The 14,105-nt window shown below is 37.9% G+C and overlaps 1 protein-coding gene across 1 annotated transcript; it reads right to left on the minus strand.

Moving 5' to 3' along the window:
- Positions 1–9,582: 9,582 nt before the first annotated feature.
- Positions 9,583–14,067, minus strand: LOC120260234 (cysteine-rich receptor-like protein kinase 25). The gene is made up of 10 exons (XM_039267676.1): positions 13,825–14,067; positions 13,200–13,708; positions 11,602–12,670; positions 11,292–11,538; positions 11,066–11,206; positions 10,833–10,990; positions 10,525–10,755; positions 10,220–10,452; positions 9,991–10,141; positions 9,583–9,909 (listed from the first exon to the last, which is right to left on the minus strand). Exons 1-10 carry the CDS (start codon positions 14,065–14,067, stop codon positions 9,583–9,585), a joined length of 3,309 nt encoding a protein of 1,102 aa, XP_039123610.1.
- Positions 14,068–14,105: the final 38 nt, after the last annotated feature.

Consider the following 14,105-nt stretch of genomic DNA (forward strand, 5'->3'; position numbering starts at 1 on the left):
TATTAACCACCAAAGATTTGGAGGATTGAATGAGATCATATGCAACAGTATGTCTAAAGGTTTTGTTTTGTTTTGTTTTTGTGTGACAAGGTATGTCGGCATGCCGATTGAAGGTCTAAACGTGTCGAATCTTTGATTGCCTGCAGCGCCATTCTCACGAATTTGGGCGGCACAAACCGCATTGGCAGTGGGGATCGGCCGAGGTTCTTGGAATGGCTAAGGTTGTGGGAGCTTCAGCGTTGAGCATGGGGCTGAGCCGGTCCTCTCGAACCATGGTGAGATAATCCCATCAGTGTCTGAGGGCGAGCCAGGATGCTAGGTCAAACCCGATGAGAAGACATGTGAGGACCATGGGCCGAACAGGCGCCCCGTTAAGGTGTGGGTGAATGAGTGGGCATTTGTACGATGTGGAGCTGCGCTTGGGCAGAATCGTGGTTGTTGTTGAAGGAGATGAATTAACGATGGGGGCTTGGAGCCTGATCGTTCACTTGGAGCCGGGGGCAGGGATCGGGGATGGCGATTAGAAATGGTTGTCGCCCGGTGAGCCCGACCCGGACCAGACGGAACAAGGTGGGGAGGGCAGTCTGAGGAACAGGAGCCGAGATGATGATGGGGATTTGGAAGGCCAGGGGAGGGCATCCGGGCATTGCCGAGACCAGGGTGTCTGATGATGTCCTTGGGGGCTTGAGGTGACTTGTTTTCTTCATGTGTTTTGTATTTTTGTCTCTTTTGGGAGGCCCCTTCCACGTCTTGTGATGTGAGGGGTTTGTTTATCTTTGTCGCTTGTTTTCTAAGCAGGCCTTGATTGTTTATCCACTTTCCAAAAAGATGCGGGTGATAGATGATGATGACAACAAAGGTGATGAATATGTGAATGTTCATCAAATTTCCATATGATGGAGCAGTTCTAATTCCAGTGATGGTATAAGAGAGGGATTGATTAATATGATGAAATGAAGGCAATGTGGCTTGAATTATGATAAAGTTGGGAGCTTCATTTCCATATATGTGAAGATGACAATGATACCAAGCATGAAAAAAAACGAAAAGAAAAAGAAAAAGTGATAAGTTGTTAGAAACAGTTGAAGGATAACGTATAAACACTCTCTTTACTATCCAGGTGGTCCAAAACACAATCTAATGAGTTGTTTGTTTGGGGGTATTTAAGTTGCAAATGATTTCAAATATCCTATTCTTGGAATTTGTTGTTTGGGATTTATTTGTTTTAAAAACCCCCAAGTAACTGAAAATACATCTTCACCCGATGTGTTTGGACTTGCCGCCTATTTAGATTGTAAAGTCTAATTCTTTCAACAAGATTGAGCAACTTGAACATCACCATATGTCCCTTGACAACTTTGGGGTGGGGTATGGTAGCTTAGCATCTCCTCAATGGGGTTTTATTTTCATCACCCTGGTTTTTAAATCATGAGCATGCACAATTTAATACCATTCATTCATTGTGTTTCATTAATCGCTAACTTGTACGTTAAGGGTTAGTGGAAAGATGGTCATGTTATAAGATCACGTTGTGTTTGTCAAGGGAGCTTTAAAATTTTTAAAATTTCACTTCTATTGGTTGTATTTAAGGTAAATAATTTAATTATAAATTAATATGTAATAATTAATTTTTAAAAATAAAATTAATTAAAATGTACTACAGTGTTAAAATATATGTCTAAACCAAAAATATTTTATAAAATTATGTGAGGGTAATCTTACTTTTCGGGTATCTTTACAACATATTTACAAATTTAAAACTTACAAATCATCGTCCAGTATAAAATTTTTATGTCTGATTTCCGATTGCGATACAGCGTAGGATGTATTTTGTCGTTGCAAATCAATCAAAGTAACTGGGTTCGTTGGTGGTAGGCGCATTTTATAGTTCGTTAATGCGGCTTGTAATCAAATGAAGTATATGAATTGTTATCTTATTCTGTAGTTAGGATGGAATTTATTAGATGATGATCTCAAGGATATGGCTAATGGTATAGGGTATTTTGGTCTTCAAAACAGCAGGTGATGTCGTAATTTCATGAAGGATTTCAGTACCAAGCCGTATCATAGATGTATAGGTTCCTCTTTTGGGTTCAAGATGGATCATGTTTTAATAAAAGCAAAATAAATAATAATGCGCGAAACAGCAGGCAAAATAATAAGGAAATAAAGAATCTTCTGTGGAGGTGACGTCCGCGGCACCTGAGAATAAAGGAACAGGGAAGAGGTGAAGAAGGACCCCTTCAAAAGAGAATATTTATTTTACTGTTTGTCATGGTTGTTTGTGGCTCACCTTCAGACATGATTTGGAGTTACTAGAGACAGTCTATATTGATTTGTTTACTTTTAAAAGTATGTAGTTTATACGCTTTATACTTTGCAAAATGGCATTTACAAATAAATATTACTACCGAGATAATGAGGTTAGATGTATATACTGAAAGAGAGAGACTATGTATAGTTAAGATTTGCGCACACTGAAAATACCCGTTAAATATATTAGAACATATTGTTGGAGGGTACAAATGTGCAATCCGCGAAATCCAGAATTGAAAAGCTTTCCAATGAAGCTACTATATATAGAGAGATGCGATGGTGATTGCTGTAGCAAAACAACATGGGATACTGTAGCAACAGTGCTAAAATCAAAAGCTTCAACCTACAATTAAGCATGGCACTCTGCATGAGCGTGATTGATATATATGCTATTCTCAGGCATTCTCATGAGTGTAGTTGTGACATTGTAGACATTGATTTTTATAACCCAATGTGGAAATAAAAACCTATATGCTAGAACAGCTTTAGCACAGTACGTAGTAGCTGTGATGATTTCTGAAATGTTCAGGGATCTCGATATTCCCCTTTTAATTGCAAAAACAGTATCTAGTAAGATATTATCAAGATTAATAAAAACATACCAAATGAGACACACGATTTAGCATAGAAACCTCCTCCAAATCTAACGATACTATTGAACCATTAGATCATTTAAAACTTTTCCATTATATTTAGCATATAACAATGTCTTTTTCTAGATTCAACTAGATTATACAAGGTTAGAGGCATCAACACATTAATAAAATGCTCTCAAACAACACATGTCATCAACAAAAAGCGTGGTGTTATGGAATTAGGATCAAAGGATGAACTCAATTCAGTTTTTCCCTGAAAAAGGATCCAGGACCACACCGATTGCTGCACAAATTGCAGGTTAAGCAGTTTAACACAGCTTTATACAAGCATTCATTGCAGCAAAACAAATTCCATGATCTCAATCATGAGTTCAATATAACACAACCTGCAGACTTAGTAACTAAAACTTAAGGAATTAAATGCAGACATAAACCACCAAACTTCAATATGAACAATCTCACCCAAAACACGTTGCAGCCAAGATGACGCAACGATTCACCAAAACCAGAAAATCCCTGAGAGAAACCCAGAAATCCAGAACCTCCCTGCTCCCACACTGGAGAAACCAGGGCCTTCACTTTTTACAAAAGTCAAGCTGTCCTTTCTTCTTGCCCTTGCCTCTCTTTTATATTCTGTTGATGTACTGGTATAATATACCCTCAGGTCGTGAGCTTATCCTTCTCTCGTCGTCTACTGTCGATGTGTGTCAACTTCTCTGTCTCTTTGACCATGTGACCCAGCCCTTCTTTTCTTGTTCCTGATGATGATGCCACTCGTTGCTGTGCTACTTCCCTCTCCTAATCCTGTCTCTTGCTCATCATAATCCTTCAATGACAATGGCACCATATGCTGCTCCATGGTTCCTTCTTCCTCTTCAACTGCTTCTTCTTCCCCTTTGTTGACAAATAATTAGAATAGTAGCAGAGTGAGAAGAGCGCCAGGTGAGGTTGAGAAGAGTGGGCGTCTAGTCGATCTTTAAAGGATATCTTTTACGTCGGGAGAGTGAGAAAAGTGTTATCTTTTATTTATTACGCTTTTCAGTAAATTGATTACTCGACGATCGGATGTAGAATAAGAGTTTGTCTTAGAGGCGGAGTTCTGCGACATGCGTGTCTCTCTTTTTCTTTGTTTAATTATTGTGTCCAGTAATTGAGTAAGTTTTTATCTTTACTGCTATCTTCATCAAAGCATAAGAATCTTTTGAAATGGATTTGCCAAAATTTCTAATTTAGGAGATATGACATCCTTAATTTTAAAACAAACACCATAAATAAGAATGACTCAAAAATATAAAATGAGTAAAATATGTTTTGGGTTGATTATTAGATTGATCTCCATTTTTTATTAATTTGTGGTATCATATTAATTTAAATGCTCGCAGCTCCATGGCTGGATTAGCGATGAAAAAGAAAATATATATATATATATATATATGTATCAAAAATACAGAAAAATGCGAGACCTATCATGAAACCAAAATAATAACATTTAATTTAAAAAAAGAAATCTTATGACTCAATCTTGTCCATATCTATCAATACATACACATAAATATTTTTTATAATTGTTTTTAATAAAATGTAGATTAGCTAAATGTAAAGATAATAATACAAACATAAATATATCTTTTATTTTATAACTGAGCTAAAATTTGGAACAAGGCACTAATAACTTTTATAATAAAATATATATTTTATGACATTACCAAAATATAAACAAATTACAATTAACTTAATTTGGATGTTTAACTAGCCTACTTGATTCAATGGAAATATATTTATATATATAATGAAACATTATTACATAAATGGCACCCAATTCATTTCGGATATTTGATATATATATCATGGTGCAGATGTAGTGATCTATGGTCTAATGCAGATCTTACATTCTGAGACTCAGTTGGGAGATATCGGGTAGAAATATGGGTATTAATTGTACAGATAGTACCGCGAAACAATCTAGTAGTACAAGATGGGATGAGACTGCGACGTGATAAATGATTAAATATGTGCTCATGTCAAACCAATTACATAGATCGTGCCAAAATGTTTTGCGACATTTGGGTAGTTGACCCTGGATCGTCCTCTTTTGCGACACGATTTGGTTTTACTGAGCGTTTTTAACTTTTTGGTTTATTTAGTGTAGATTATTGCAATTGTTCCATAACCAAAATTAAACTGACTATGTATCTGAAATTTATGATGTCTAATACTAGCATATGTAATAGTGTTATTTTAATATACGTAATATGTAAATCCATAATGTCGTAGCAGTTCGAGGTTGGTTTCTTCCGATAAAGACACTAATCATTCTTGGGAGGACTTTACTTATTAATGAATAAGCAATCATTAGAGTCTCTTAAAAATTGTGATATGAGTATTTACAAAAGCGAGACTTAAACTAATAATAATAAATAAATAATAGATTTTATAGATATTAGCGTTATTTTCTCTCCTAACTTTATTTCAGCTTCTAAATTAAAAATTCATATATATGACCAAAGGCTCATAGCCCAGCTAGTAGATTGATCTTGTGCTACGAAAAACAAAGTGGGGCATTCAAAAGTCTTCGAATTGAGACTTGTTGAAAGCGATAATGATAACGGGTCTTTGATTGTGAAGTCACCGGACTCATCTACTAAAATCACTTTCAAGATGGAGGGTATATAGTTTGAGATGACTTAGTGCATATAACGCTTATGTATGCTTTCATTAAATATATATATATATATATATATATATATATATATATATATATATATATATCTTTTAAAAAGGCATGCTATGATTCACATTATATGAGCTTCCTCTTATTTAAGTTGCTTGCCATTAGTCAAAGAAGAACACTAATTTAGAGAAAAATGTCAAAATAGTTGAGCAGATTTTGTTGAATTTGAATAATATGAGATAATATTAAATTTCAGTAGAAAACATTCCCAGCAAAAAGCCAAAGTCCACAATTAGTGCATCATTTTTTCCTTCTCGAAGTATGTGTTCTTTTCTTTTTAAACAATCTTCTTCAACCTTTTTAATATATATATATATATATATATATATATTTTTTTTTTTTGATAAAGTGGATCATTACCCGAGAGTAGTTGACTTGGGTCAAGGCTTTTACACTCTAACCAAGCACACCATGGAATGGAAACACTGGAAACGTAGTAGTTGAAATGTCCCTTATGAAGAAGATTCTATGGAATATTTATATGAAAATAATTGAATGAGCAGGTCAGCGCAAAATGGCCACAAGATTAGTCTTTATAAATTTTCTAATGGTCTTTAAATATCTATATATATAAAAGGTAATGGTCTTTAAATAGTGCGAGGCAATGTTCATTGTCCATTAATTATTATTATTATTATTATTATTTTTGAAAATGTGGATAAACCACTTCGATTAAAGACCCGAAAGCGAGAATAGGATCACGGGTGCTTGCACGAAGCCGGATGAGACCGACCACTAGAAGGTGTGTACAAAAAGCAAATAAACCAACAACAAGAAAACATAAACAACACGGGGAAAAAAAGGAAAAAGAAAGCCTCCTAGCACCACTGCACCCAGACAACGAGATAGTACTCAAGATCGTCTGACTCGGCACTAGAGCCAGCGTGCTCCTCGGGGACCACATACGGATCGTGAACCCAGAAAGTCCAGGCTACGGCGAACGTTCCCCATGGCCTCCTCAAGTTTCCCCTTGTTTCCCTCTGCACAGTTAAAATACCAGGACAATAACAAGAGATCAATTTTGATGATAAAGGTATGTTCAGGCACAACATTGGCATTAAAGATAATATGCATTTACGCCGGTACGCAGATCCCACCACAAGTGCTTTCACTAATAAATCCCCAAAAAACCGGCGAGGGTTGCGCGTTCCCTCCATGCGACCCAAAGATCGTGCGCAAGGAGGAGAGTTCGGGCGGCTTAAACAATAAAACAAAATAATCCTAAATTCTACGAACATAAGGACAACTCAGGAAGAGATGATCCACCGTTTCAATCGCTGAATGACAAAAGACTACAAGTAGCGGTGAGTGAGTTTGTTACATTTTTCTCCAGCTAAATTCTCCAAAGTGATGACCCTATTCTTCCACACAAGCCAATTAAGCAAAGTAATTTTTTAGGGCAAGGCTTGCGCCAAAAGAAACCAGCGATTTGGGACATCGGCGCTTGCTAGTCGCTAAAGAAACAATAGAAGGATTTAACTAAGTAAAGACCATTACCCGTAAGCGCCCAACTTTTCTTATCACACCTATCCCCCTATGCACTTGTAAGCGTTCCAAAACTTGTGACCCACAGGCGTTAGACGAGCAAGCCCTCAGTAGGAAAGAGCAGAGCTCGACGCCTATACCGTTAGGAAAATGCACTCTGACCCTGAAATTCCTCAGGCCACAAACTAACTAGGGAGTAACTCCATTAAAGTCAGCGATCGCTTCCAAAAGGTTGTCTTAGCCCGAATTGATGAAGTGCCGATCGTCCTCTAGCGCTTTTGTGAGGCGGTCGGTAACCCCTATCAGGAAGAAGACATCCTACCCGAGTATCCTAGGGAAAAGATGCCATCGGCTAACCCATTGTTGAATTATACTGACAGTCGCTCCAGCACCGATTATTGTCCATCAAAAACTACCACCACTTCACCGATGGCGAATTAAAAAACTCGCAAGTCGATACACGACCCCTGCTCGTGCGGTAGCGCAGATTCTTCCAACCAACCAGCGACATTTAGGGTGCTCGATATCACGCCGGACCGCTGGGGAACTCACGCTTAAAAATAATCCAACTTTTTGATAACCCATTCGAAGTTTAAATATGGGACATCCAATCGTTGGAATCGCGAGGCGAGAGCGAGTTAACCAACGTCGATGCGCACACAAAGGCAGTGCCTAACCTTCCGGGATGAAAACCGCCTCCGCACTCTTTGTATCAACTCCTCCCAATCCACGTCTCTGAGGGCCTCCTCCCCACAATAGGAGCGTCGAAGATAAGTCATCGGAAGATAGCCAACATCACATTGAGAGTGGCGGCGGCTCCTACTGCGAGCTCCCCATCTTGCTAGAATAAAGGCAAGTTTTGCAAAAATTAGATCGCATGACCAGGTCAAGTACTTTCGAATAGGAGCGAGAATGAGCTTAATAATTCGGAGATCCTCAAAGCCCCGTTAATAATTAAAGAGATCATCCAGCGTAGTGAAGATTGCACTTCCTACTCCATTAATTATTGCAACCGATTACATTATTTTGTATATTAATAATATATTAACAACTAATAAAGCTGTTTAACTCATGTTACAAATCCTTTTTAAGTATTATAGATAGTTCCTCTTGTGAAGTTGATAGCAACCAAATTAATAAATAACAATGTGAAGTATGTACTAAATCATTTTTGTTTGACAAAGTAAATTTTTGATTTATAGAGAAAATTAAAGCAATTGGAATCTAAAATGGAGTGGTATACTCTTTTATAATTTAGAAAAATATTTTTAGTCCACGAAAGTTTCAAAATATCTCGAGAGACACTCTAACATTTGAATTCTAGCGAGAGCATGTCCCTCCTTTTTTGATGGTTCACTTTTCAATTCTCATAGTTTACTTTTCGATTAATCACTGACTCTAGTTAATTTATTCTGTTTTTACAACATGTACTTCACTTTAAAATATATAGTTTCAATTTTAACGTATCGTTGTTTTTGTTTAATACATAAATTTTTCACTAATATATAGCACATTTTGCGTTTAAAAATTTGACTTTTTCGAACTTAAAATTATGGGTTTACGCTTAAAATTTGGTGTTTTAAACAACTACATAAGTTTTTCACTTAACGTATAGCACGTTTGCGTTTAAAAGTTGACTTTTTCAGCAAAATTATGGGTTTACGCTTAAAATTTGTTGTTTTCGCTAAAAGCGAAAAGCACGAATTAACATCCATTACGCTATGTCAACGTCAATCAGCTTTATGTCGGAACGAGTGCGAAAAATAACACTGTCGGAAAAGAAAGAAATGGCCTTTTTAAAATACTTCAAAGTCGTGGGGTTTTTGTAAATACCGAACTTTGGAGGGACTTTTTGTTCGTTCAGGTATAATTTATCATAACATTAAAGCTAACATGTTACATGTTTATAAGATATTTGTCTAATTTATTTATTTATTTTTTGAAAAAACAACCAACACCGACAAAGAAGAAATAGACAGGTATAAATCGTAATAATTAAAGGGTGGATTAACGATCTCTTAGAGATAAATTTTTCCATGCCATACAATATTAGAGGAAAAAGAAACATTGTTTCTTTTTAAGGAACCCACACCAAGATCATAATCCTTCTTACCATGTAATTATGGAGAGAGAAAAGCACATCGAGAACCAATAAACAATCGTGATGAAAATAAATATTGTGTGAACAAACATCGTAGGAGTAAAAGTTTTAAACCATCACTCGTTTGTGTACTTTGTGATAAATTACCACTTTACTTCGATGATTTCTTGCTGATTTATTTATTCAAAAACAAACACAAAAATAAAAGTAAAAAGTTTGTTAAAACAAAGATATTTATTTGTTCAAAATAAGACATTTATTTCTTTGGTTCCTCAACTTCAAATGGAAATAATATAGGGTACAGTGGTTTATCAATTATTTTTTTTAAAAAGTTACAGTAATCTTACTACTATCTATCTAGACTCCAGAGCAGAAATGGTAACAGCATTGGCAGAATGAACAGTAGTTGAGTGAGAATTGGAACTTGAAGATACATCAAATTGAAAGTTTCTTCTTTGTTTCATGAATGAAGGAGGTTGGTTGGGTTCTGGAAAGAGCGTGTGATCACTACTCCTCAACATATGAACAACCTGAGACGTTGTTGGCCTCTCCTCTGCATTTTCCTGGACACACAACAACCCTATTTTGATCATCTTCAATGCTTCATTCATTGTATATGAACCTCCAAGCAAAGGATCCGTCAACTCCAGTGCCTTGCCTTCAACCCACAAATACCACATCTGTTGTATTTCAATATAATTTACAGTTATGATCTCATTCATTACTGGTTTTAATTGCTGTGAATTAACATATTAACTTACATTTCTGATAAGAGTCAGGCCATGTTCTTCAAGATGAGTTTTTCCATTTCTTTGTCCAGTTAGTACTTCTAATAAGAGAACTCCAAAGCTATAAACATCAGAATATGCAGAAAAAAGCCCCGCCATTGCATACTCTGGAGCCATGTAACCACTGTCGAAAGAGTCATGTATCTGAATTAGCATGGGAGTATACAGTTTAATATGCATCACAGAGATGAGTTTTGCTTACTAAGTTCCGACAACTCTGTTTGTATTGGCTTCATTTTCATCTCCTCCAAATATCTTGGCCATGCCAAAGTCTGATATCTTGGGTGTCATTTTATTGTCTAATAAAACATTACTGGCTTTGAGGTCCCTGTGAATGACTTTAAGCAGTGAGTCTTCATGGAGATAGAGAAGGCCTCTAGCGATTCCTCCGATGATTTGGAGCCGTCTATTCCAATCAAGTTGTGCTCGCTTTTTCTGAATCTATTAATCAAAAATTGAGGGAAAAACAATGTATGAATGTTTGAATCTATTAAGATAGAAAATAACTTGTTTAGTTTGGAACTGACCAAATAGCAAAGAGTCAAGGCTCTTGTTTGGCAGGTATTCATAGATGAGCAGCTTCTCTTCTCTCTCTGTACACCAACCAAGCATTCTCACAAGATTTCTGTGCTGGAGTTTAGCAATCAACTTCACCTCATTTTCAAATTCAGTTGCACCTTGTTTGGATTTGGTTGAAAGCCTCTTAACAGCAATCTCCATTCCATTACTAAGAACACCCTGTTTTTATGTTAATCTTCACTTAGAAACAGCATTACAGTTAATTACTGCAAGGCTAGTTAGTGTGACGAACTTACTTTGTAAACAAAGCCAAATCCACCTTCTCCGAGCTTATTTTCTTCAGCAAAGTCTCTAGTAGCTACTTGTATAATTGCGAGGTCCATGAATGCCAATTCATTGCTAGTAAAAGATAAGTATTCATCAAGCTGAGATCTTTTGCTCACTGAGAAGGAGACTGAAACAATGAATTGTTAACAAATCTCATTCATACCATAGACACAACAAGCACCAAATAACCAGAATTAGTTACTTGTTCTTTCTTGTTGCTTTTTGTGCCTCAACCTCCAATAGAAATAAGAGATAGAAGAAGCCAAGAGCATGGTTGCCAGAATTGGGATGACGATGACCAGAACAATAACAATAGATCTCTTCTTTCTTGTTGCTTGTTTAACTGCTTGTTTGGAAAATAGATAAATCATCATTCTAATGAATATAAGGTGCACATTTAAGAAGAAAAGAGTAGACAGAACATTCACCGCCATCTTGCTGCCGTTGTGGAGGAATCACTGATGTATTAGACGGTAACACTGAGGTGTTGAAGAAAGGGAAGGTCTCATACCTCAAGGTGCAGCTGCCTGAGAGATATTGCCAACCTTTAGTCGTGTCACAGTTATTCAAAACCATATTCATTCCTCTCTGTAGGCAATCCCTGCAGCCAGCGCTAGTGAGGTCTCTGGTGCATTGCACCAAGGCAAAGCTAGACAACGAACTGTTGATCACCACCTGTTATAATTGATTTTTAGATGCTGAAAAAATACTAAGACTTTTTATCTCTAATTATACTACCTTTCCAACTCCAACAAACATTGAACTGTTAACTGCATCACGGATGAGGCCCTGTGCCATATCGACCGAGGCATTGACAGCAACATGGTTACTCTGTTTCATGCCGCACAGTGTCCTTCCATCCATATCCACCACCCCAAAAAAACTCTGGTTGGAGTACTTAATAAAACAGCCCTCATACCATTCAATGGCGTGTGTCTTATTTTGGCAATCTTCTTCAATGTTGTTTCTTGCATTTATTAGACAGTTTTTGCAAGAATCCCCTTGTGGAGCTAGATCGCCTCTGCATAGTGCTAAGCCATGGAGCTTATCCGCCTTCTCCCCTTGACTGGTGTTATAGAACCCACCCATCAATGGAGTGTTTGCCGTCAAATCAGAGAGAATATTGTCAAGATTCAGGCCATTAGAAAGGGTCTCTTTGTTTGGGCAATTACTCTGAGTCATCTCTGTATTATTTCTATCAAGGTTCTGAAGGAAAGGTGTGGCTTCATACCTTAACCAACAGCTCGGAGATAAATACCTCCATCCCTTAGCACTTGTGCAACAAGCATTGATTTTTGCCAAGATGGTAGTCAAGCAACGACTACATCCTTCTCTGTTTAAGTCTGGTGAACACTGTGCCAGACCATACAAGCGTGCTGCAGGGAGGGCTATAAAGTAGAACATCAAGGGATGTTGAGTAGGAGCGTCCTTCACCAACCGGGCCATCAGCTCCATTGGCCTTGATGAGCTGGTGTTCTCAAAGAGGTTGGCCATGGAGAAGCCATTGGCGTCTGGTAATCCAAAGAAGTTGGTATCAGAGTAACGCATCTCACAGGAGTCATACCATATGATAGCTTGTTTGGAGCTTGGACATCTAGCAGTGATGTCTTTGGTGGCTGATTGAATGCAGGCTTGGCAATTGTCTTGTGAAAGGTCACCAGTGCAGAAGTAAAGGCCAAAGACGGTGTCCACGGCATCCCCAGAGGTTTGGTTTACGGAGATGGAGGATGAGGATTTGGCTTGGAGGGTGGATAAGAGGGAGATGAGGTTGGTGTAGAAGATGCTGTTGTATGTGTAGTCGCCACCACTGCAATGGAATGTGATTTCAGAGAAGCTTAGGATGCTAGCATTGACACTAGTATGGTGGAAGAGGAGGAAGATGAAGGTGGCAAGAAAGAAGGGGATGTTGGAGAGTTTTTTTAGGAGAATGGAGGAGAAGAACAAGGGCCATGCTATTGTGTTCTTGAACTTCTTGTGTGGTTGGTTGAAGAGAATGGTATGTTTTTGTAGGGAGATAAATCAGAGCTGATGCATTATTTAATTGACTTCCTTGCTTTCTTCTCTTCATATTATGAGCAAACTGAGTCATTTAAAAATTTTTAAAAATTGCTTCCACGTCTTTATTTCCATTTTTTTCCCTTTGTTGATTTGTTTATTAATAATAATACCATCAATGAATATTTGAATTTTGAAAAAAAGTGGATAAACCACGTTCATTAAAAACCAAAATAACAGAATACAACAGAAGTCCACTAGATGTGGAGCAACAAAAACAAGCACCAAAATGGAGGAACAACGGGTCTCCTCCTAATCCAGTAAAAACAAAAACCAGCTACCCCATACTATCCTCCTGAGCCTCCTCAGTCGAGTGAGCGGTCTCCGCCTCCTCAACCTGAGGTCCGATGAACACAAGACTACGCCGAACGGCAGAGATGGTATCATCAAGGGTCGATCTCAGTCCCTCTGGAGCTGCAGAGAACCACGACAAAATGCATAGATCAGTCTTAACTAACACATCAAGCGGGTTCACACAAATACCAGCATGAATAACATTATTTCTTGCAAGCCAAATTGACCACACATAAGCTTTAATCACCCCATCCCCCATCACACGTATCGAGGGTCGAAGGGCTGTCCTCCAATCCCCCCACAGTATTGCCATCGAAGTCGGAAGAGGGGGTAGCAGGGTAATCCTGCTAAGCTTTGTCCAAACTTCGATAGCAAAACGGCAATGAAGGAACAAGTGATCAACAGATTCTGAAGCAGAGTGGCAAAGGACACAAGTATCCGACGGCAGTCTATTACACCTACGTCTAGCGAGGTTTTCGAGGGACAGGATCTTATTCTTCCAAGCCAACCAGTTGAGAATATTAACCTTCCTAGGACAAGGACCTTTCCAGAAGGTTTTAGCCAACGAGCATCGAAGACCCTCATCATTCAGGAAATCATAAAAGATTTTACTGAGAAACAACCATTAGCAGTCAAGCTCCAGAATCTGTTGTCCTTATCAGAGCCAGACGCAAATTGAAGCTTGTCATGTAACTGCGTAGCAGCAGGATCATCAGTGAAAGGAGGACAGTTGAGAAGATGAGCCAACTCGAACACAGTGTCATCCTGCCTCAAAGTGTTCAGGAAAGCATTAGGCCACAGCTGCATGGGTGCAAGGCCATTGAACCAGTGATCCTTCCAAAACAAGGTTTCCATACCAGAAATAACTTTCACCTTGACGCACACACAGAAAG

This window comes from Dioscorea cayenensis, chromosome 5 (genome assembly GCF_009730915.1).
Source record: "Dioscorea cayenensis subsp. rotundata cultivar TDr96_F1 chromosome 5, TDr96_F1_v2_PseudoChromosome.rev07_lg8_w22 25.fasta, whole genome shotgun sequence".
Classification (NCBI taxonomy): domain Eukaryota; kingdom Viridiplantae; phylum Streptophyta; class Magnoliopsida; order Dioscoreales; family Dioscoreaceae; genus Dioscorea; species Dioscorea cayenensis.